The sequence below is a fragment of the Carettochelys insculpta genome, chromosome 9 (genome assembly GCF_033958435.1).
Source record: "Carettochelys insculpta isolate YL-2023 chromosome 9, ASM3395843v1, whole genome shotgun sequence".
NCBI classification, from domain to species: domain Eukaryota; kingdom Metazoa; phylum Chordata; order Testudines; family Carettochelyidae; genus Carettochelys; species Carettochelys insculpta.
The window spans coordinates 52,482,012-52,508,514 of record NC_134145.1 but is presented as its reverse complement, the minus strand read 5'-3'; the positions used below and the strand labels follow the sequence as shown (position 1 = coordinate 52,508,514).

The window sequence follows — 26,503 nt, the reverse complement described above, 5'->3', positions numbered from 1 at the left end:
GTAAAAAGTATAAGGTCTTCAAGACTGGTGTCAGTATTTATTTCATTCATAAACCAAAACTGCAGGTATAATATATTCATTGTCAGCAAGTTCATGTGTGTAAATTGCCATCCAATGGTATTGACTGATATAAGACAGATATTGAAAAGACAATTTACATTTACTCTTCCAAACATAAGCGGTTCCACAAAAGCACTGTAAAAACTCCTTCAAGGTTTTGTGTTGTGCTTCACATTGATGGTTAACTACATAATTTGGTTGTGTCATAATCCACTGTGTTTGGCAATTTGGCATTAAAAGCCTGCAAAGCGGACTGAATCCTCACCACCTCACTGGTAGACAGTTTGAGTCTATGACGTAGTAAGCAAGAGAAAAGATCTAGACGACGCTGGCCAGGTGGGGAGAGTTTATTTACGCGGTCCCGTATCTCTAATAGCTGCAAAAGTGCTGAGTCCTGTGATCCCTGAGTATAGGGGTAGTCCAGCTGCAAAATTAAGTCCCGAATTGCTTCTGGGTCAAAGTGCATGCTGTAGCCAAACACTTGGATGTTGTTGATTTTCATGTAGCCTAGGTTCCGTGAAGGGTCAATAAATTCCAGAGGTTCATAGTAGATGCTTTCATTGCCATTTTGACCATTTGACTTAATTCGACTCCTCAAGTAGATATGCACAGTTTCAAAAAACGTCTTCCACTTGTTGCCTAGAGTCAGCGTCCAGTTATAACACTGAAGAGGTAAGTCCAGCTTAGTCCGCTCCCAGTCTGGGAAACTGTTTTCATTCACAGGCATGAACCAGCTCTCAGAGTGGCTGCCTCCAAAAGGGTTGACATAAACCGCTAGAACAGGTTCCAAGGTACTGTTTTTTGTGAGGCAAATTTGAAGAGAGAGACCCAGCATCATATGAACCAAGCTGGACTTGTATTTGTTACTCTTTAGGGTAAGGAGCATCCGTTTGCGCCAGGAGGGATCAAACCAGCTATTGAGGCGCATGTCATTGCTGATGAAAATGGCATGGACTTCAATCCTCCGATCTGTTTTTTGTAATAAATACTTCATCTCCAGGTCCTGAAGATCAGTCTCAAACCCAATGTAGTGCTCTGTGGAGTCTGCCACTTCTGGCTTGCAAAACCCTTGGCTCAGCATGTATCCAGTATTACAGTTTCCACAGCGGGTGCGGTTGTCAGTTGCACAGGTGAAACAGGCAGAGCCATCTCCCACAATGCAGGGAAGGAACCCATTGCAGGCAACCTGATCATTAGGGCAGGTACATGTATGAGTCTCTTCAGAAAAACTTCCCAGAAGACCATTTTCATTGCAGTACAGAAAAGACTGGATGCGGTTTAGCCAATAGATTGACGATCTGTCGAGTTAATAATAATCATCATCATCATCATCATAAATGAATACAAAGAAGGATTCAGAACCCAATCAATAAAACCTTGCAATTTTTTCACATTGGAAAATAAAAAGAAAACTGGCACTGACATTACAAGCATCTCTAAAATTTCAGAGACAGATATCTAGTATGGAATTTCCACGACAATGAAAAATCACACAGGAAAGTTCACTAATAAATTCACTGGCATAACGAGACTATTTGTTTATACTTTTCATCCATTGCACCCTGTCAAGTAAATAGCTAATTTTCTGCATCTGACTTCACTTTAGTACTAGATCCATAACGGATTTTTTTTCTTGTGTTATTTTTCTAATTACGTTATTATCTATGCATGTGGATGTCTACCACCTTTCATTTTTGTTATGTAGTCTTTATAAGTTTACATGATATCTTGAACTGTCCTGTTATTGAAAGGAATTGTTGTGATTTAAAATTTAAATTTAAAATTTATAGAGCAAAACATTTAGCTGAATTACCAAGCAGGAAAAAAATCATTAAAATAGATTCAGACATAATTATCTTTTTCACTCCTATTGTTAAGCATGGGTGAATGTGTCTTTCATTTTTTCCTGACTGGACTGGTAAGGCACAGTTGCCAGGAGAAAGACAACATGAACAAACAGAACCTGGAAATGGCTCAGAGCAAAAATAATCTTGACTGTTTTTATATTTTTCAGCTTTTATGCTTGCTAGTTCTTCTGATGCATTGCTGGGAAAGCACATTTAAGGTGCTGTTATACCAAATTCCACCCCTCCAGTATCTATAAAGATGTTCAACAATGCGTCTGTCCCTCTAATTATGCAGACATGAATGGTCTCAATATTTTGCATTGTAAAAGTGTCAGTCTGAAACACAATAAAACTACTTATCATGAACCTTGTGATTTTTTTTATTTATTGCATATCAATATTTACATGAATAACTCCTCTTTGTGCAAGAATTTTTTTTTAATAGGAGCATGGTTGCCTGTATGCATTCATTGTAATTTCTATCTAAGTTAAAGCAGGCAACAAGCAAGAACGTTATTACTAGGGCTGGTCAAGAACTGGAATGTCCATCTTGCTGAAAATGATATCTTTTGTTATTATCAAAATCAAGACACAAAGTGTATGACATGGAAAGTTACAAAATAATTTAATTTAGAAAGTCAAATTGTTTTGTTTGTCTTAGTTCACAATAGAACTGTGTTTGTGTAGGCTAGAGTGGTGCTTCATGTAAGTTGTAGTTTTGGTTAACCTGGCAAAGCTATTTTGTTTTATTTAACAAAATCAGAATGTTTTGTTTTCGAATCAGCATCAATTTGTGTTTGTCTGAGTTGTTCTGGTGTCTCATGAAAATAGCACTTAAGGTTACTTTTGTCCCAGTTTGCCCTATAAGGTGGGTACTTAGCCAGAGAATATCTTTCACAATGAATCATCGTGACGTATTGTGGCAGGCCAATCAGAGAAGAGACTGAGATGCCACAGGAAATGTTGTCCAGCCAAAGAGCTCAATCTGTAGAGGGGAATAGGAGCATGAGATAGCCAAACTACAGCTCCCATGAGTCATCTTAGCAGTTCAGGGGGACACAGCTTAATGTCAAATTGACCTAGACCTAATTATTTTGATTTAACAAACCAAAATGTTCTGATTTGGCTCAATCAGATGTCAAATTGAATATTTTGTTTAGATATACGTGAAAAGTGAAAAAACGCAAATTTGAAATTTTCATACAGAAACTATATGTCAGTGTAAAATTCTTGACCAGATGATGATGATGATTTTATTGTCTCAGAAGTAAACATGACAAAGCTTTGTAACATATTTACGATTAGTGCTGGATGGGACAGGATTTTCTTGCATTTTTTTAAACTGCCAGACAAAATTAAGACAAAAATATCTCAATTTTCATAAATTGACAATCCAATGGTAAATCAAAATGAAATGTCTTATTTAGATAATGTCTGTGTGCTTTGCTTCAATATTTTTAGTATAATTAGTTTAAATTTCATTGTTTAGACAATTCTGATTTTTTTCCCCATTTCCTACAACAAGAAATAGGTCAAAACTGACTCGCTGTGTCAACACTAGCTCCCACCTTTGAAGGGAGCATGATAAGTAGGGTGTTGGGAGATTATTAATGAAGTGATGTGGTGTATATGCAGCACTTCATTAAGCTAATTCTCCCCCGTGGCAACTTCAAAGTTGCAAACTTTTGAGGAGCAAAGGGACTTTGAAGTAGCCCGGGCACTTCGAAGTAAAGGCGGGTTAGCCACGGCTACAGGCAAGCCGGCACTTCAAAGTTTGCCACTTCTAAGTTGACACGGGGGAGAATTAGCTAAGTGAAGTGCTGCATATGGACCACAGCACTTCATTAATAATCTCCCGACACCCTACTTACCATGCTCCCTTTGAAGCTGGGAACTAGTGGAGACGCAGCCACTGTGTCCTGTAAAGTTTCAGTTAAGATGGATCAGCATTTTCCAACAACAAAAAACAAAAACAACAAAAAAACTGGCCAAAAATTCCCAGCCAGATCTAACTTTTCAACTATAGTCTCCAGATTCTGCCAGAACAGACCTACAGGTAAAGCTGCTAGACAATACTGACCTCCCATGGTTCAAGCAGATTCTCTGATTTGGCATAAGTCAGGCTCCAAGGACTAGAGAGGTACAACCTACACTGTGATAGTGTGCGGTTCCTCATAAGGATAGACAAAAATTAGCTTATTTTAAACATTTGGGTAATATAACATTTAAAAATGGTGGTAACAAATTGGTATACACCTTTTCAAGTATCCCAGATTAAAGTGAGGTCCTATTATAGAGAGAAAGGATGGCCTGGTGGTTAAGGCAACAGATGGGGACTCAGATTCATAGAATCATAGAACCCTAGGGCTGGAAGGGACCTTAGACAATCATCTAGTCCAGCCCCCTGCCTAAAGCAGAATCAACTCTAACTAAATCATCCCAGTCAGGACTTTGTCAAGCTGGGACTTAAACTTTAGGGATGGAGATTCCACCAACTCTCTAGGTAATGCATTCCAGTGTTTCACCACTCTCCTGGTGGAACAGTTTTTCCTAATACCCAACCTACCTCTTTCCCTCTGTAACTTGAGCCTATTGATCTTTGCCCTACCATCTGTCACTATGGAGAACAGCCTCTCTCCATCCTCTCTAGAGCCCCCCTTCAGGAAGTTGAAGGCTGCTATCAAATTGCCCCTCAATCTTCTCTTATGCAAAGTAAATAAGCCCAAATTACCCTCTCCTCATAGGTCATGTGCTCCAGCTCCCTAATCATTTTCATTACCCTCCATTGAACCCACTCCAATGTATCCACATTTTTTCTATACTTGGGGGGAGGTGGGCAGAACTGGACACAATACTCCAGACATGGCCTCACCAGTGCCGAATAGAGGGCAATAATAACTTCTCTAGACGTGCTAGAAATGCTTCTTCTAATGCACCCCAATATGCTGTTAACCTTCCTGGCTACAACTGTGCACTGTTGACTCATATCCGGCCTCTCATCCACTCTAATGGACAGTCTGGCTTCAATTCCCACCTTGGCTACCTAGCTTCTGTGTCAGCTTGGGCAAGTCTTGCAGTGAAAAACTCTGTCTTATAGGAGAAGGCTAACAACATTTTTCTAAACAAAAGGATAGAGTTCAAAATAAAGGCTGAACCACTCTAGTCTGCCAAAAAATTGACAAACCATGGGAAGTCAATATTATTTAGCATCATTACCAATACTTACACTGCTTAATGGTCTCTTAGACAGCATTTAGGGGTAAATTAGAGCTAAATAACAGCATACAACACCAAGACCCATGACTGGTGGCTGGAAACAAACTTTATAGGACTGTGGGAAACTTGGCCACACCCATGATTAATAAATATCAAGCTAACTAAAATCATGCCATACTACAGATGTTGTCAGATGAGAGAGTGTCAGGTTAGAGAAGTTCAACCTGTACTATTCTTCACCAAAGGGAGGAGTGGAATGGGGCAAATTTCCTCTTGAAAAGCCAATGGACACAGAATCTCAGAAGAAATAATTATTTTGACTTTTGATGTCATGTACACATAACCATACTGGGCTGTGCCTAGAGAGTGGGCCAGGTTTAACAAAAGTTGAAGGTCATCTAGGGAAGAGGCCTTTCAGAATATTATAAACGAACGAAATTGGGAGTAAAAGGCATCTGGTTGATGGGATGGGGAAAGTGAGCTGGTTTTTGGCCTGGTTGAGCTGGAGGATTTTCTGATCTCCAAATAAAGTCACTCTGAAAACTGAAGATGATTCTCTTGAAGAGAGAAAATGGATACCAAGCAGGGTTAAAAAAATTGACTAAGAATTTGACCATGATGATTTCAGCAATAAACAAAGCTTGGAAAGGAAATAAATAAAAGTTTGTAATTGTGAAACCCCTAATCAAAACAATAGGATTAGATGTGTGAAAGTAGCTAACTGGATTTTTAAAAAAACACAAGGGATATAGTAAGAGCCAGATGGTTGCAAGATGGTGACTTTTTAGTTGGATGTAAAGACAAATAACAAGCTGCTAAGCTGCTTAAAAACTAAACTACTAGGGGAAATTAAAATACTTTTCCAGTTACCAAAGTATTCTCTGGAAAATGAGATAACATATGTAGCACCAGGAGAACTGATCAGTGGTGAAATAGCAAAAGCATAGAAGAAGAGAAATAATTTATTAATGTCTAACAAACAAGGAAGAAAAAGCAAGCCATCTACAGCAATGCTGATTACCTTTCAGAGAGGGACTCTATATAAGGAAGATTTCAGATCTTTAGAACTAAGTCACATACCCCTCATCACCTCTAAGCCAATGTCACGGGCATGTAGCAAAAGCTTTTAATGAGAAAAATGAGATATTGTATGTGTGTGGGAAAGCATTCCTAAGACACTACATAGAAAGGGTGTAGGTCAAATGTGGCAACTGTGACGATAATCACAGTCAAAGGCCATGTGATTTCCAAGCAAGGTCTTTTGGAAAATCAGGCTCTTTTTCGAAAGAAAAACTGAAGCATCCACACACAAAATGAGCCCTTTCAGTCTGAAATTGAAAGAATGTGGTTCTTGTCCCAGAAGTCCTCTTCCGCTGCTGAATCAAGAAGAGCACCTCCTTTTGAAAGCTTGTTTCTAAAAAAAGCATTTATAGATGCTCTGTGGGCCACTTTTTTGAAAGAGCAGTGCTCATGGTGCCAGATTTTTTTTTCATCTCTGGCCAGTCCTTTAGAAAGAGCAGAGGCTGTGTGGATGTTCTCTATCGAAGAAGTGGATCAATCTTATGATCTGCTTTCTTGTGTGTGGATGCACTCTTTCGAAAGAAGATGTTCCAGAAGACCATCTTTTGAAAGACTGCTGTCGTTTAGACACATCCAAGCATAGAGTGCTTGTGTTATGGCAAGATGAACTAACGAAATAAAAAAATGTAAAAACTTTAATAATATATATTTATCTGGAAGCTATAACAAAACCCTCAAACATCAGGTGGAGAAGGAAAAGAAAATCAGCACAGGAAAAGGGAATTTGCACACACAACCTCACTCTAAAAATATAATAAACTGGACATAGCAGGTGATGGTGAACTAAAGGTGAAAAGAGACTAGAGGGAGTTTATTGCATGTATGATGTAAATGGTAAATTGCATATCATAAGCAGAGAAAAAATAGGGGAAAAAGAAAATTATATAGGGGGTACCAGAAAGCAATGTGTTTACTAACAAACATACAGATTTATCAATAGAGGGGATTCATGTGATTTGAAATTAGGTTATGGGTAAACTGGCTACTATGGGGGCCACAATCTTTTGTTGGAACACACACAGTCTTGTAGGACTCAAAAGAACTAAAAGAAAATATCCTGGAAATGAAAAATTAACCAGTTGTCCTATGAGTCCAGGAAACATAGCTGGTTTAAGACACTTCCCTTTAAAATTACAGGTTACTGAGACAAGACTGAAAACTAAGAAGAGGAGTCATTTATAACATACTAAAATTCAGAGCAGTAGAGAATGAAGAAATAATGGCAGGACTGCCAACAGGGTGGTGGGCAATAACATGGGTAATTCCGCAGGGCCCCAGGGGCCCTCTGGCTGCCACCACTAGTAATAGCAACTGTGAGACCTGAGGACCTTTATGTTGCCTGAGTGAATTGCAGGGCTCCTAGGCACACACCGTGGACTTTCAGTGCCTACTGTGGACTTCAGACCCTCCCTACAAAGCAGGTGGAACACAGTGCCAGGGCAGAAGTGGCTCAGGGTGGCCAGAGCGAGAGTCAGGACAATAGTCCACCAGCTGCGCTCATAAGGCAGAGCCAGGGGAGGAGCCAGGTCAGGAATTCTGCAACTTTGTAGCCATGTGAGTGAGCAGGGAGGGGAGATCCAGACTGGGAACAGTGGGGAAGCTAGCAGGGCTAGGAAGAGATGGAGGGAGCTGAGGTCTGGGGGGCAGAGCCAGATACAGGATTGTGAGGAACTGGGCTGGGAAGGGAAAAGTGCAGAGGAGTACGCACAGAGGTAGATAGGGATAGGTGGGAGAAAGGAGCTGAGTGGGAGGGGCACAGGACCTCTGGAGAGTAGAGCTGGTTGTGGGTGACTGGGGCAGAGAGCAAAAAAGCTGAGCTAAGCACAGGACCACTGGGGGACAGGGATAGACTGTGGGTGGTTGTTGGGTAAAGGGGAAGGATAAGAGTTGGGCAAAGGACTGCTGGGGATAGTCTGGAGATTGGACTCAGTATCCAGCAGACACTATTCAACATCTTCAGCAAAGCCACTAGCAGTATCCTGAGTGCTAGCTTTCCTGGGTCTCACCAGGGAAGAGAAGGGCATGGTGAGTTTGGGAATGGGAAGGCACCTTAGTGAAAACAGTGGGGGCGGGGGTTGAGGTTTGTTGGTGTAGGGCTGGTTCTTTGGTGCCATGTAGCTGATCCTGGGATTAGGAGTGGTATTTGGACATAGTTGGGGGTGATGGGATGGCTGAAGATTGGAGACTGGCATCTGGGGCATCCTCAGAGCTTCTTCCACACTCCAAATCATGTGACCCTATGCTAATGAGGCACTGGAAATTTATATCTGTGCCTCATTAGCATTTTTGGGACGTTTATTAGCGTTCTACTTTTGGAGAAAGTGGCATGTATAGAAATGGCCTAAGCTCCCTGACTTATGTTGATAGAAGGCCCCTTTTGAGAAAGTGGCATGTGCAGAAACGGCCTTAGGCTGGGTCTACGCTAGATAGTTTTATTGACAGAAGGGGCTTTCCATCAACAGAACTCGGGAGGCGTCTACACACTTAAAGCACTCTGTCGACTGTTTCTCCACAGAACTCTGCATTTGCCTCGACAAAAAATTGAGTCATAACAATCACTCAACAGAGTGCTGTCAACAGAAGTGCAGAGTAGACACTTCTGTCAACAGAGAGGACTTCTGTTGGCCGGGTAGCCCTCTTTGAACATCTGCCTTTCTGCTTTCTAGCACCAGTGAGCAGAGCAGTCTGACAGGTCCCTGTCGACAGAGTAAGTTATGTCTAGATGCAATCTGTTGACAGAAGGTCTGTCGAGATATCCCTGTCGACAGTAACTTGCTTTTAGTGTGGACATAGCCATTGTATCCTAGAAGTGCATATGTATTTCTGAAAGTACTTTTCACGCAGAGATGAAGGCTGGCCCTGGGGTACAGCAGTAGGAGTTCTGTGTTCAGTTCTCTGCCCTAGACTTCCTGACTCCTATGGCAGGAGAATTCTGTGGATGCTTGTGTGCTGGTCCTGATTCAGAGGCAGGAAGGAAATCACCATCTCTCTGGGCCACAATCTCCTATCTGTAAAATGAGGATAACAGTCTTTCCTTTGTTTGTCTTGCCTCTTTCAATTGTAGTCTCTGTACAGCACAGAACTGTGTGCATGAGTGTGTGCAGCACCCTGCGTAACAACACCCTGATCTCAGTTAGGGTTCCATAGGTGCTACTGTAATACAAATCCATAGATAATAACAGCTTTGCATCTGATGAAGCAGGTCTTTGCCCATGAAAGCTTATACTCCAAAATTTCTGTTAGTCTATAAGGTGCCACAGGACTTCTTGTTTTTGCAGACACAGACCAACACAGCTACTCTTCTGATGCTAATAATAGCTTTAATGCTTCCCCATTGGGAGCTGATTTAGGGCGTCTGCATGCTCAAACTGCTGCAGTGAATGAATAGTCACAGATGGGTTGTTGTGTTAGTCTGTAGCTTCACACATAACAAGCAGTCTTGTAGCACCTTAAAAACTAACAAATGTATTAGGCGATGAACTTCTGTTGGAAAGACCCACATCCTCAGATTATGAATGAATGGTTTTGTTAGTGGGAAAAAGCTGTGGCTGGCAGCACTAATACAGCCTCCGCTAAAAATAATCTATATAACTTTTTGGAATATCTCTTTAAAAGTAGTTCAAGATTTCCCGTGGATTTGTATGATCAACTATATGGAGAAGGAGTAACACCACCAACGTGCAAACATGTCATAGTAATTCCAAGGTGAAAACCGAGCAAACTATCCGGACAAGTGACATTATGTCCTGTTTAGGTAAAAATATAAAGAGAATAGTGAATGAAAGAATGATCATCAATTTGGAAAATTAAGGCATTCTAGCTAAGTTGTAGCCTGATTTGTGGACAGGAAGATGTTTCCATTGATCACATTACTAAATTAGAAATTCTAACCAAAATATGAGGCCCTAAAGGTTTCATGATCGTGTTCTTTCTAGATACTGAAAAAGCACATGGCATGAGATGGAAGAAAGGCTTGCACAAAATAGATGCAGTTAGGAATAAGGGAAAGAACGTAGGATAGGTTAGAGACTTTATTTGAGTAACAGGGCTTTTGAGATCAGAATTGGGAAAAGTGTCTTGACTATAGCTAATATTAAAAATTGGTATCCCACAGAAAAGCCTGGCCTTATTTAATATGATGAATGATCTCCCCAAACAAATAAATAGAGGGGTCAGTCTATTTTTAGATAATTGCAATTTCTGGATGAGGAGCAGGAATAAATGAGAATAAATAAAACATTACAAGAGACCACTGATTAGGGAAATGCATGAGCTGTCAAATTCTCCATTGCCAAAACAAATGACTGATCTTTACAAAGAGGAAAGTTACAAAGGAATTAAACTGTATCTGTACAGAGAACAAATAGATAATGTTAAGAGGTTTAAATTCCTGGGGGCACGGTTTGATGCTAAATGACTTCGCAAAGATCATATAGACTATGTTAGAGAGATATGTACAGGAAGGATTAAACCACTTGAAGGTCTTTCTGGGTTAATTGGAGAGTGGATGTGCAAACATTGCCGTTCAGCATAATCAGATCACTGCCAAGCTTTTGGATAACCATCAAAATCAGAACTTTAAATGTCTGGATCTAACTTTCTGGGCCAAAGTTAATGGAAATTGTACTCATGAAAGCTTCAAGAAAACACATGAAGACTGTTGAGAATTTGACCGGATTTTAGAACTGTATATACTATTTAAGTAAAGAGGGATACTGAAACTGAAAGAGAAGAGAAAGCTAAAAGGCATCAATATTTTTAGTCAAGGAATAATTTGACGTAGATGGGAAGTCATATATTCAAACAAGGATTTAGATTGTTATAAACTTAAGTATAATGGAGAGACAATGGGCATTAAAACTAATGTGTAACAGTATCTAAAGGAAAAGTGAAGTCAGTTCTGTCAAATATATGCAAATGGTTCCAAAGGCAAGAAAACAGGAATAGTGGAGATGCCATATTGTATCTCAAAATCTGGATTAAGTACATCTAAAGTCATACCAAATTTTGTAGATATCACAACAGACATACTAGTACCAATACACAAGCATGCAATTAGATCAGGCCTTTTGGTGATAAAAGAGGGGGTGTCAATATGCTTTTGTAATTTAATAAATTAAATTAAATCTGTTTCACTACTGAGGGGAAAAAGAAAGACAGAAAGAAAGAGAAAAGGGCTGTAGAGAAGAGAGGATGAACATCTGTAATCATTTTCTGGAACTGGAGAGCACCGAGATCATGAAGATAACCCTGGGGACAGATTTGGCCCTTGGTATCCCCTCATACATGGAGAAGTCTTGTAAGAGCCAGAAGAGAAACACAGTGACTGGGAATAAAGCAGGCTATCCAAAAGTAAGCAATTGTAGAGCCCTGGAAGGCATTTAATAGAAGCATGAAGAATGCTCAAAAGAGATGAAAGATGAAGCACAAGGAGAGAGGGTTCAACTTGGGTTTTATTTTTTATGTTGGGATTTTGTTCCGGGTAAGTTAAGGTAGGTCCAGCTCTGAAAGAAAAATTAACATAGAAAGTTTGTGAGGCAGAATGACTAAGAAAAGTTGGATAGAAAGAATTCTGGGAAGTAGCAGGAATGGGTTGGATGGAGCAGTCCTTGTCTGCTAATTACAGGATCCTTGGACTGGAACCTAGTGTAGATTATTGGGGCTGGGGTCACCTACTAGCAAAGACAGGTTGATGTGAAACCAAAAAGTCCTGAGACAATAGTGTGAGGACAGCGGGGTCTGCAGTTGGGGCCAAAAACTTTTTTTAAGGACATTTAGACTTTTATTTTTTGGACTGAAATCATGACCTGGATTTCTGGAGGACTGAGTTACAGTGAAATACACCCTTGCAGGGCCAAAGTGATCTTTGGCAGGGGGTATTAGAGATGAGAAACCATGATTCATCATTTCCAGACATGAGAAGATGCATTAGTGGACAGGGCCCCATATATCTTTGTCTCATCAGCAATCCAGGATTAAAATTGTGTGCTTCCTTATTTCATTAAATAAGACAAGTTCATGATAATACTGGATTTATGAAGTATGCAAGTTTTTTAATATCCTACACCTACTCCCACCCCAGCTTTTTCCATTAACTGAAAACTTGCCACACTTGACTTATGTTCCAAGAAAATATTACCATCTATATTATATGATGCTTTTCATAAATGTTAAAGTGAACAGCTCTGTTCAGGGGAAATTTAAGTATATGCCATAGGCTGTCTTTCCATTGCTTTATGTCCATGTTTGATTTTAAAAGGAAACAATTTTCTTTCCATCTTTAATAACTCTGTTGTAACCATTGTACCTGTGATGAATGTGGGAACCTATGCTGAATTTCAGTGTACTTAGAACATAGAGCAACACCAGAATATCACTTCATTCGGATAACTACTTTTCTTACCTATCATTCAGACAATACTACTTTGTACTGGATTCCTGCCATTGGTTTTCCCTTTGTCACAACTCTTTCCATATTTTTCGACCAATTTTTTTTCCCAGCTCAGCTCTAGCATGATTGTCGCTTGTGCCCTTCCCTGCATTGCCAGGGATGACAGCCCTAATGCTCCATTTCCCCTCTTCTCTCATTCATCATTTACTGATGCTAACTCCTCATGGAATGTCCTCCCAGGACCTGCTCACTAAAACACAATGCTCTTCACATCTCAGAGTGACTTCTTCAATCCTGCCCACCAGAAATGGAGAAAACATGCCATCAAATATAAAGCCTTTTTTCTTATCCCATTTTATTAATCTGTTGGAGGAAAATCTGACTCAACAACGGAAACAGAACTTAAGACAAAAACAGAAACTCTCCTTTGCATATTTGGAAACGGACCCATTCAGCCTTAGATTCTAATCTCTTCAGGACATGTTTATTTGTTTGCTTTGCTGTAGCTGCTCCCCTAAGCATTAATGCATCCCCACTGTTGTCCATCAGGATTTTTTTTAAAGCCTGTGACTGCACTACTGAGGTAGTATATGCAATTGCCCCAACTTATTCAGCAAACGGTATCATTCCCACTGGTAGATGTGGAACTATTCAACAAGTGACGACTTATTTATTCCTAGATTCCAAAACCAGAAGGGATCACTATAATCATATGGCCAGACCTCCTGTATAACCCAGGCTATAGATCTTCTCAATATAATTTCTAAAGTATAACTTTTAGAAAAAAAAAAGTGTATTTAAAAATGGCTAGTGAGGAGAAGCCACCATGACCCAATTGTTAATTAATCTCAGAGTAAAGCTGGGTCTACAATTACCTGTAGTGACAACAGCTTCATGGAAATGAGCAGTCTTGCACTTGCAAATGGCTGCTCATTGGTACAATCGTGTGGCTAATTAGCATAGCTGCACAAGGATCTCCCTGCCGGCAGAGACTTTGTTCTCACCCACAACTATTTCTGATCTGGGGACAAATTATATCTCCAGATTAGTGGCACTGCTATGGGCACCTCATGGCCCCACAATATGTTAATATATTTTTGGCTGACTTAGAACAACAGTTCCTCAGATCTTGTCCCCTATTACCCCTCCTTTACTTAGGATACATCAATGACCTCTTTACCATTTGGACCCATGGTGAAGACACTCTACAAGAGTTCCACAAAGACTTTAACAATCTGCATCCCACCATCAACTTCAGCCTTGACCACTCCAGATGAGATACACATTTCCTAAACACTATAGTACAAATCCCTGGTGGCCAGATCAATACTACTCTCTACGAGAAACCTACTGACTGCTACACTTACCTACATGCCTCTACCTTCCATCCTGTACACACCACATGATTCATCATTTACATTCAATCACTTCTGCTCTGATCCTACAACAAATACAAGATATCTACCAAATATTCATATACCTTAATTACCCACTGGGAGAAGTGAAAAACAAATTGACAGGGCCAGACGAATACCCAGAAACCCACGACTCCAAGATAGGCCCAACAAAACCAATAACAGAACACCACTTGTTATTACCTATAGCCCCCAACTCAAATCACTGCAACGCATCGTTAAAGACCTACAATCTATCTTAAATAATGATGCCACACTCTAGGAGGCCTGAGGTGACAGGCCTGTTCTCTCCTATAGAAAACCTCCTAATCTTATGAGAATTCTCACTATCAACCACAGGCTATACCACAATAATATTAATCCTGGAACTTTTCCTTGCAACAAGCCCCGCTGCCAGCTTTGTCCACATATCTATTCTGGAGATACCATCACTGGACCTAATCATGTTTATTATAGAATCATTGGCACATTCTCCTGTTCCTCAACTGACATCATATATGCCATCATGTGCCAACAATGCCCACACACCTTGTATATAGGACAGACTGCAAACACTCTTCATCAAGGAATGAATGTACATAGAGAAGACATCAAAAATGTCCAAATATGCAAACCTGTCAGCCAGCACTTTAATGGAGTGGGCCATTCTGTTAAAGATCTGAGAGTTTGTGTTCTGCAGGAAAGAGACTTTAATAACTGTCTACAGAGAGAATGTTCAGAACTAACATTCATATTCAAATTCGACACATTAACATGTGGTTTGAATAGGGATAGCAGTTACCTGACCCATTATAAGGACTCTTTTACATACTTTGATAGTTGACCTAACCCTTGCTTCCCACCCCCACCCACCTCTCTTGCTTTTCTATCTGATTTGTCAACTATGATAACAATTTTTCTGATTTGTCAACCCTCATAACATTTTTTGGATCTCTGTGCTTTATATATTGAGTCTGTTCTGGTAGGACTGTAAATCTGAAGAAGTGGATCTGCCCACAAAAGTTCATCACCCAATAAATGTTTTGTTAGTTTTTAAAGTGCTACATGACTGATTTTTTATTTTGATAGAATACAGACTAACACAACTATCTCTCTGTTACTATTCAGGGAGATCTTGTGTTGCTATGAAAATTAGCCACACAATTATGCTAATGAATAGCCATTAGCAATTGAGACACTGCTCATTTCCATGAATATTCCAGCACTCTAGGTCCACGTATACCCAGCCTCAGTGTATTCCTTCTTTACAGTCTGAATTTAGCTAGTAGCCACTGCTTAGTCATTTGACTGTATTATACTTGTGCTATATAGAAAAATCTGTTGTCAGTTATTTGTTCCCTATGTAGGTAGCATTACAGGTAATATAATCAAATCACTCCCTGTTTCCTAAACTAAAATATTAAGCTTCCTGAGTAGAATACAAACCATGACTTATAGTCCTTTAATCTTCCTGGCAGCCCTAGTCTAAAGCCTGACCAACTTATCCTGTGTTCAGAGTAGGAGTATCAGAGTCTGGTCCTTTATATCTTGTATTGTCCCAAGCATGCTGTCAGCACTTAATAGTTGTAATTATAAAGATAATTGGTACATTAGACAGCAGTGAAAGTGCTTTACAATATGCGGCACTACATTTTATGACAGGCTGTCATTACCATTTCAATCACAAGACGTGCTTTAGAAGTAATGTGTATTTTTGGTTTTCAAGTGTGAAAGTCAGGTAGTGAAATAATACCACTTTGATGCAGGACTTGATGAGCAAAGTTTACTGAAAACAATGGTCACCTTTCCATTGATTTTAATGAACTTTCAGATTAAGTTTCAAATGCACATATTCTCCCCAATTTGACCATTTCTGAATAATGATAGTTTGCAATAAAACATGAAAAAGAACTGTTGTTTACTGATCTACTTTTAAAAAATCCTAATTTTACTTTATTAAAATGTTTTAAGTTAAATTGAACATTTTTCTACAAATGACATTCTATTATGGTCATAAATTCATTTATTTTATTGAGAAGCTCTGCTACAATCTTGCTTTGTCATGTATGATACTATTTACCCAATCCTTTCAAATTTTAAAGTTGATTGTGACAAAACTGTATTTTTGGCATCTCCTTATGGAAATGATGTCTCTGAACCATTAGCTTGTGAGAAATGAAGTAGTTCTTTTAACTTCTGAATTCTTCACATTTAAAAACTTTTTGTTTCTCGGAATAGATTTAGTGAATTCTCAGACTTGTGTATTCTTCTCTTTGTGGAGAATATGTAGTGTGAGCATCATAATGCTTTTTAATGCTGTTTTATGTAAGTTTCATCACTGTCCAGCAATAAGAACTTCTAAGGATAACAAGAAGATTGAGTTAGTGCACTTATCATTTAACGTTTTCCTGGAAGGAGAAAAACAACAACATTCTTGCATTTGACAAAGCAGATCTTTGCCCACAAAAGCCTATGCTCCAAAATATTTGTTAGTCTATAAGGTGTCACAGGACTTCTTGTTGTTCTTAGAAGATCTGGGTAGGTAACCAGATACAGCTAGAATGTGATTTGATACTATCTAAGCTCTGTCCAGTGGATAAGCAGTAATAGCCTCTAAAATACTCAGGTTTTTCTCTCTCTCTTTCTCTCTAGGTCTACGTGCATAGAATCGACAAACCAACGCCATGGAAATAAAAATCCATGCATTTGCATATTTTAGTATGTAGGTGTTCAATGCAAGCAACAACAATATGGTTTCATCTTCCATTTTAGACATGATACCAAAATAGATGCTGGGCTGAAGTGGTACAGAAAGGTACAAACTACAGTTACCTGAAACAACAAGAATTGCTGGTTCCCATCACAGATTCATCTTAGGTCAAGAACAAGAAATAAATGAACACTCCTCTCCCCTTGAGTGTTTCACCAGGTACGATATTTTCAAATCACAGTCAGAACTCAGTAGCTTCTTTACTGATTGATGATGAGTGAAGGATGGACTAAACCGTAACTTTCCTCAGACTTCCATCCTTCCCCAAAGTGTGTCACCAACTTTTTAGGCTATTTGGGCTGGAGTGTGCCATCAAAGTTAACTTCCAGGAGGACCTTCTGTTTCTGGGTTCCTATGCAGTGTGCTACAGTGCTTTCAGTTAGGAAAACCAGATGCTGAATTTATGTCAGTGTGTATCTCACCAAACCCATGAGTGGGCTACAAAAGATTAGGGGACAGATGATCACCAGCATAAAAGAGGATAATTTCATTAAAGTAAAAAAAAAAAATTACACCAATTAACATCAACTTAGATTCTGTCCCAAGTAATCTTTATAGATGTCCCAGTGCAATTTACAAATATTTACTATTTGTACTTAGCAATTTAGTGACAAACAAATGAAATGACTGAATGTGAATTCATCTTGCACTCCACACTTATGAAATGTTTCCTTAATTATTTATTTTTCTATCATGTCTTAAAAATCAACAACTTGCTAAATATGTGTCTATGATATAAACATAAAATAAAGTTAGTTGGACAATAGCACTTGTAAAGTCTTAATGCTTTCCCAAAGCACATAGATATTAATGATAAAAATGAAAACACATGGTCTCTGTATGTAATAACCATAGCAAGTATTTAATCATTATGTGACACTTTTGCCTCCCTCTCTGCCTTGCTGAGTGCTTAACATCTGCTGTACATCAGATGGTTCACTAGCAGATGATGAGTGTTCAGTGAGGCAGATACTGAGTTAAAAAAATAACAGACAATTTAACAAGACATGTGGGCAGTAAAACACCCACTTTTGGGGAAAGGGGGAACTAAAATACAGTGGAAACTCACAGAACAAGAACAGTAAAAATAATTGCAGTACAAACTCTAAAATGTCCTAAACCTGATCTGCCTGGATGACCTCTATAAAAGATGAACATGGAAGTCTTCATGCCCTTTGTTTCTTCACTGAAGCTGCTGATAGGGAGATTAATTAGCAGTAAATTAAGGGTGGTCTTGAGATGTGGACTTTTGTTCTTTAGGAAGTAGACCGAGACTATCATTATAGCATATGCCCAAATAGGCCACCAGGTGATAATAAATGATAATTAACATCTTTAGTTGAATTTGCATTTGCAGAATAGAGGTGCAAGGCTAAGGGACCTCATCAATTCCCTAGGCAATTTGAAAGACCAGACATATGCTGGAGAGTTGCCTTTTTTTTTTTCTTCCAAAACTGAGGGAACATAGGTATAAATTTACAGCATGCTAATCATCAGGGTACTAATGGAATTTTCTGGAGCTGATAAATGTTGTACAATGTAATCAGGGATTGTAACTAGAAAATAACTAGATATACATTTTACACTCGAGGTAACAAAGTACGTGTGGATGACCAGGAGCAGCCACTTTTTTTGTCCCAGTGGAACGGCTTCTAATTGAGGGACGGCCAAGTTGGCTGTTTGGAAGAAGAGGACGTGCTTGGATATATAAAAATCTCAACTGGAAAAAAGGCAGCCAGCTGGATTCCTGCATAGTGCTTCTGCTTTGAATTGCTGGATATTCCAGAACACTCTGAATCCTGGTTTCATTTGATATTTAGAGCCTTCAGCTATATATCCATTCAAAAGGGAAGCACTATCTGAGAAGCACAAGATGTAGCTGGACTTTGGTGTAAAGTTGTAAATCAGAGTAGGAATAGGTCAAGTGGTTTGGAGATGAAGAAGGTCACAGGATCTGCAGTATGTTGGAGACATGCAGATGATCCTTTCAACCATTACTCTACACACTTTTCCTTATCCAACAGCTTTACTGAAATCCCTACCACGCTTCCTAGAACCCAATATCATACCACAAGCTGATCATGCACCCACCGTCCTGGGAGAGAGCTCAGAGGACTGCAAAAGGGCCTATGACTTCCTAAATCATTCCACATTCTCCTGTGAAAACATCTTTACAGTAATTTAAACTTTCATTGCACCCTATGTCCATTGTCCCTGACATAGGTGATGTGTGATAGATGAACAGTGGTCACATACACCCTCCCAACATCGCCCGCCGCCACACTCACCAGTCAGCTCTGGTCCCCAACTCATTTCCTCCATTTACACCTCACTTCATAACATATGCCCACTACCATTTCCCTGTGGATGTTCCCAGTGGCCTTAAAGATATTACAAAACACTAATTAAGTCTTTGTGTTGATAAGTACAAAGTAATACACATTGAAAAATATAATCCCAGTCACATCTCTAAAATGATCGGTTCCATCTTAACTATTACCTCAAGAAAGAGATCTTATTCTGGTAAAAGTTTAGCAGCATTTAAAATTGTTAGACTCCATTAAGAAAAATACAGAGAATGAAACTGATTCCAGTTGTGGTTGCCCCATATCAAAAGACCAATGGTACTGCAAAAAAATAACCTCAGAGAAGGTCAACAAAGATTATCAAGGATATGGAATGGCTTCTGTACAGTGCAAAATTAAAAAGGTCAAGATTGTAAGGCTTAGAAAAAAGACAAATAAGGGGGAAGATAATTGATTTCTATAACATAGGAAACAGGGTGGGAAAAGTGAGGAGAGACATATTATTTCCCCTTTTCCACAATGCAAAAAACAGGGGTCAATGATTGAATACAGTTCAAATACAAACATGAGTTGTACTTTTTCATCCAACTTACAATTAACCTGTACTACTCAGTGCCATGGGCTGCTGTGATGGTGAAAAGTATGACTATGTGGAAAAAAGGCTACAATAGAAAGAAAATAAGTCACAAATTATTGAGACAAATTAGATGTCTTTCTGTCAGCAAGACCTGATGAAATACATTCTAGAACATTTAAGGCTTAGCTTTAAAGATATTTGAGACATTAGTGATTATCTCTGAAAACTCATCAATGATGGGAGAATGCTCAGAGGACTAGAAAAGCAAATATAGTATTTATCTGTAAAAAGGGGCAATTTAGACAAGTGTACAGTCTAGGCACCCGGAAAGATAATGGGGCCAATAATATATCAATTGATCTGTAAGCACCTGGAAGAATGTAAAATAAGTTAAAACTTATTTGTTAAGAATAAATTTTTTCAAACCACCATAACATCCTCCTTTGACAGGGTAACACCTTGTGAATGGAGGGGACCCAGGAAGTGTTAAATAATTCAAATTCAGTAAGGTGTTTGATAGTGTCCTACATGACTTTTTCATAAACTAACTGGAGAAATACAGCCTAGATGAAACTACTATAGAAGTGGGTGCACAACTGGTAGGAAAACATACTTAGAGTGAAATTATTAATCAGTCATAATCAAGCTGGAAGGCCATATTGAGTAGAGTTCTGCAGGATTCTGTCCTGGAATCTGTTCTGTTAAATATTATCATAAGTGATTTGGACAATGACACAGAGGCTGCAAGGTGACTCTCAGCCCTGGAACCACAAGATCCATATCATCCTAGTGTATGTATGGGACTAGTGTATGTATGGGACTCATAAAGTCCATTAAATTCCACAGATACCCATTGACTTCAAAGGGCCTTGCATTATGCACTATATTTATAGCATAAATATTAGGCATCTGTATCCTACTTGAAAATAATCTAAAGGAATAAAACCTATTCCTATCCCTACAACATAACGATACCCATATGGATGGGCCAGTGATTAAGGTGCTGGACATGGACTTGGGATGTAGCTTCAATTCCTGATTCTATCATGGACTTTTTGTGACCTTGCTCAAGTCTCTTCATCTCTTTTTGTTTCATATTCATTCTTTTACTTTCTTAACCCTTCAAAAGTCTTATCTCATATGATTCTAAGATATTTAATTCAGAGGCTCGATCTTGTACTGCAGTTTTCACCTCTAGATGTTACTGTGATTCAAATAAAAAGAAGGTGTTACTTCCTATTGCACAATTAGCATCACCTGAAACAATTAATTTACCAATAAAGAGTCAGTTTCAATTACACAACATGGATGTCCATTCTGCATTCATTATTCAATATTTTTGATGCAAAAAAAATATATAAGGCTCGGGAATTAGTGAGGTTTTTCTCATCTTTGTGAAGATGAACTAATCAGAAAAATCACCTTATTTTCTCTTTTAATAGAACCCTAGCCAAATTCCGGGCACTAACTTACCATGAGTACATTGTATAGAAGCATTTTATACACAGCTGCCATGACATTCATCCAAAATTGGAAAGGATTGCCAAATCTTTTGTGAGATAAGCAGCAGAGGTTTCCTGAAACTGATATCATACTTTACTTCACAAAGGTGTTTGCTGACTCCCCAAAATACGGTAAGCATTAATGTGACTGACTGGCAGCTAATTTTAGAGCTGTATGATACCAAGCAGAAGTTTGTGAAGTTTCAGGAAGTCTTTATGTGGCAATGAACTCTACTGTTATATAAGCTGTACACAATGTTTTCTCTCTTTGAGCTCTCTTATTCGTCTTGCTAACCCCCACCCCCAAATGTACACTAATATTAAATTAAGAGTGGGATGTAATATCTAACATAGGTAAAATCTGCAAGCACCTAGGTGGTCGCGGAGTTTGAGTCCCTTGTAAAAAGGACTTATATCACTTTTTTGACAGGCTGTGTGGTGATGCATGTGAGATGTAGATATGCACAAAATGATCATCATCATATGTAGGGACTAGAGCATTACTCTATGATATCAAGATATCTTCTCTCCAAAGCAAAAGAATTATGATTTTGTTTAATTTCAACTGTATTTCTGAAGAGTACTCCTGTGGATTACTGCTCTTGCCATGTTATTAATGAATTCCAAAACCTCCCGTCACCAGCAGCACTGAGTTTTTCAATCAAGGCAGTTCAGGCCTCAGTTACAAGGATGCAAATGGAGCCAGCAAATGTGATGGGTCATAATACTTGCAGCCATGATGCATCTCAGTAACCCACCAGAAGTTCTTGTTGCAGGAGCAAATTTATCACAAGACATTGTTTAGCTATTGTTTAAGCTAGTCCATATCCTTCCCTCAACTCCAGGTCCTCCATCACACCCTTTCCCTCAAGCCTCTTCTGCCTGAGACTGAGAGGGTGGTGGAGCAGAGCAAGCTGCTGCATAGCTCTTCTTCCCTGCTGCTCATGCTAATGTGGTGTGTGTGTGTCTGTGTTGGGGGGCAACTCCAGCTGCTATCCCCATCCCACCAATGGCCCCTCAGGCTAACGTAAGTATGGAAGATCGTCACATCCATAAGAGCGTTGGGGCAGCCACCATGGGTCTCCCCAAAGCATAGGACCTGGGTCAGCTGTGCCAGACTGTCTAATGCACAGGAGGTCTCCTCACATGCCTGCACCAGGCCACAAGGGATATGTCGGCTGTGGTGCAGAGCTAGCAACCGGTAGCCATCTATCGCCTATTGCACTATTGGAGTGGTACAAGGGCCCTGGGGGGTGTTGTATTACACAGGAGTGGCAGCAGAGCCAGAAGATACACAGAACAGGGAGTGTATGGGCTGGCAGGTGAGGCTGGGAAATACAGGGAGGGGACAATGCATGGAGACTCTCTCCCTTGAGCCCTGCCGGGGGGGGTGCCTGCTGGCCCACTGGAAGGATTTGAGAACAGAGATTGGCCCCAAGATAAACTGAGTTTGAGGCCCTATAAGTAAATAGATTAGAGTGGATACCATTTTCAGCCAGAAAAAATAATTAAAGAATATTTTTTTTTCTGAAAATATGCAGATTACATTATACGGTGGTATACAGTCGTGTCCTGAAATAGCTGCCCACGTCTATACAATGTGCCTGTTCTCTTGAAACAGTTTTCGAGATAACAGGCATGTAATTTCAGCATCCTTGTACGCTTCATCACATAAAGAGTAAAGGGATGCCTTAAAGTAGGGCTTTAATTCGACATGTGGCATCGTTTAGAGGGTGCCATATGCTGAAATAGCCTATTTCAAAATCTAATCAAAATAAGCTATGTAATTTTTGTGGCACAAATTGCGTAGCCTGTTTTGAGGATACAGCACCATCTAGACATACCCTATGTGTCATAAGAGTGAACACATAGGCTGGGTCTACACTAAAGAGTTTTGTCCATAGAAGGTACCTTCTGTTAACATAACTCAGGGAACGTCTACACACTTAAAGCATTCTGTTGACAAAGTCTTGACAGAACTCTGCATTTTCCTCAACAGTATCACCCCTCAAAAATTTGAGGCATACAACTCTCTGGACAGGGTACATTCGACAAATTTGTGGTGTAGGCACCTCTGTCGACAGAGAAGACTTCCGTTTGCCGGGTAGCCCTCTTTGCAGTGCTGCTGTTCTGCTTTCTAGCACCAGAGAGCAGTGCTGTCAGGCATTTCTCTGTCAACAGAGCAAGTTGTGTGTAGATATGCAATCTGTTGACAGAGATTCTGTCGAGATTACTCTGTCAATAATAACGTCTGTCAACAGATGCTTCTAGTTTAGACATAGCCATATAGTTGCAAGAAAAGTTATTTTAATAGCTCTGTCATTTCTCTAATAAGCAATATAGGATACTAAAATGCCTAAGAGAATCATCCTGACCATGGTACCTTCAGTAAAACAATTCCCCCACAACAACCTGGACATTCTCTCAGAGTGTTTGTATATGTTCCCTTGAAAAAATCATCTAATAGATGTTATCAGATATTATCTCACAGAGAATATCTTTTCATCCAGCTCTGAAAACAAACAGTTCCCATCCATGTTGCTTCCTCCAGAAAAATATCCAAAATCCCAAACCCTGTGCCTTTCCCAGTAACATTAAAGGTGGAGATGGTTGAAATTGAGTGAAATCCATACTGATTACAACTAATGAAAATGATTGATAAAGTGGAAAATAAAGGAGGTGGTGACACAGAAATGGTCTAAAGTTTTCTGAACAAAAATAGTTTGAAAAGTACTGTGCTATGAGGTGAAATACTCTCCTGAGCAACTGCAATACAAACACCTGGTAACAGTGTGGAACTCCAGGAAGACAATATGTACAGTTAAAATTAACCTGCTAAGATGTCCATTTTATATTATCTTATTAAAAGAGGGCACTAGTGTGAAAGCTGTTCTGAAATATATATTAGACTTCTTATTTTGTGGGAGCTACCTCAATATTCTCCTCCACTACTCCAAAATGAAGTGTCACATATAGAAACTTATTCTCATTGGCTGTGTCTACACTACAAAAAATAACTTCGAAGTTGAGTATCTACACACACCCTACTTCAAAATTCAACTTCAGACATGGAGTAAAGACTTTGAAGTTGGGCTCCTTTACTTCTAAGTTAACTTTGAAATAAGGGAAAATGCATGTAGACTCTCTGCTGGTTATTGGAACTTGTGCCTAACTTCAAACTAAGTTCCTAATGTAGACATAGCCATTGTTTAATACACGTATGTATCTTGGAATCTATATACAGAACTATTTTTCCTATACACAATAGAAACACTGTCCATGTGTTTCAGTAATATCAAACCTTAACCAATAATGATCCAGAAGAGTTTAAGTCTCAAAGAGGTAGCCATATTAGCTTGTAGCTTCAGCAATAATAAGTGGTCCTGTGGCACCTTCAAGACTTCAAGTGGGTCATGAAAGTTTGTGACCTAATAAATTTGTTAGTCTCTGATGTGCTACAGGAGTGCTAAGATGAGTAATTTAATAGGTACCCATAATTCTTACTTTATGAATTACTTGTCTAACAGTAGAACTCATTGGCTCAAACTAGGATTGGGTTTGTCTTGTTCTAGGCTTGGTCCACACAGTGACCTGTGGCCAGGAGGGACCACAGCCTCACAAACAAATTGATAGCCTCTGCTTTAAAAGTCTTCTCATCTAAATAGACAAGATAAAAGGTATGGCTAAGAGATGACAGAAAGAGAGTAAGAAAGTTAGAGGGGTGATGATGAAGACTGGCAGTAGATAAATGCAAAGTACTGCTGAATAGCTAAAGAATCTTCCTTCAATTCCTTCTTGCTGGCAGAATATTTCCTGCTGTGCTGGGTGAATTCTACTAATTAACAATGAATTCTTACGTCTATATAACCGTTTTTTTTTTAAAAAGTCCTGAGGCATAACTCCCTTAACCATTAAGTTCTGAAACTCAGTTTATCAAAATAGGTTTGATATTGCAGTGACAGGTTTTTGGTAGAAAATAGTGCTCTACATTTATATTGAAAGAGCTTTTGCAGCTGAACCAGATATTTCACTTGGATTCTTTTCAGCCCATTTCTTATATTTTCTTCACTAAATTGTAATCCACTCTCACCCCATGTCAAGCAGCTACAGTTCTGTAGTACATCTGACTGGCAGCAAAGGTGAGCACTTAGTCACTGGAAAGGTAATGAGGAGGTAATATAAATACCTTCACCTTCATGCTTAATGATATTATCTCTTAAATACAATCATTCTCTACTGAAAATCTTAAATCCACTCATAATCCAGTGTTTTCCACAAGGCAGCTGGATGCTTCACTGCTAGACAAGTGGGACTGACATTACAAGAAGGTTAAAGGAAAAATGATCCTGTTCAAACACTGAATGCTTGATTAACTTGAAGTTAACCCTCTAAAATGAATACTCACTGAGTTAAATCGAAAACAAATTCAAGTATAGTTGGCTAATTCTATCATTTCTATTTGTTTTATGCATGGCAAAATAAAACAACTACTGTCTGCTGTTTGGATTAGCAATTGCCAAATTTTTGTCATTTATGAGTGCTTAACCACTGTGTTCTCGCAAGACAAAAGTTTGCCATTGGCAAGTGGCAGAGTAAACCACTCGTTGGCACAAACATTCTCCTGCCTACAACGTCAGCTGCATTTGTAGGGGGTGGAAATACTTCCTCAGCAAACTGCTGACAAACAGCTTTTATTCTGCCCAACATTTGGGAAAACAGTATAATTCCTAAAAGCTGTGTAGTGTGGACAATGATTAAAACTATACTGAAAGCAATGTAATCTTTTTGGGTGATTCAGAGCACTTCAGACTCTTTGTAGTGTCTAAGGGTCATCATTATCAACATTAAATAGTGTAATTAGCATTTCATCATTCTCTGAAAATCACTGAAGGTATAGGAGATAGGATGAATCTGCAGTGGCCCTTTGACACAGCCTGGAAGCTGCTCTTTGGAGTAAATCCCTAAGTTCAGCTTGCTTACTTGTTGTCTGCCTCTTTTGCATAGAAGTAGAGAGCAGAATATGCAACTGCATGACACGCTGGGCAGCATACTTGTTCTGGTTACTTTTTTTAATGAAGCGTAACCACAGGTAATTTATGTGAGCTACCTGACACTTCCTCTTTCCTTTTAAAAAACAAGGTATACAAATGTGCAAAGCTAAGAATTCTGTTAGCCAAGATTTTTTAACATAAATAATGTAAATAAACTGTGGAAAATGTTATTTTCTCTTCAGCTGTGTCTACACTTGCATTTCTCTTTGAAAAAAGGACTGCAAATGAGGTAAATCAAAAGGTGCAAGTGAGGCGCTGATTTACATATCTTGTGCTTCATTTGCATAATCTCTTTTTAGAAGAGATTCT

General features: G+C 39.1%; 1 protein-coding gene across 2 annotated transcripts in view; it reads right to left on the bottom strand.

Annotated features, from left to right (window-relative positions):
- Nucleotides 1-241: 241 nt before the first annotated feature.
- BRINP3 (BMP/retinoic acid inducible neural specific 3) overlaps nucleotides 242-26,503 on the bottom strand; it is a 250,327-nt gene continuing 224,065 nt past the window's right edge. For both annotated transcript variants that reach the window (XM_075003055.1, XM_075003056.1), the window contains one exon: nucleotides 242-1,358. In XM_075003055.1, the coding sequence (XP_074859156.1) occupies nucleotides 242-1,358 (1,117 nt within the window). The remainder of the gene's footprint in view (nucleotides 1,359-26,503) is intronic.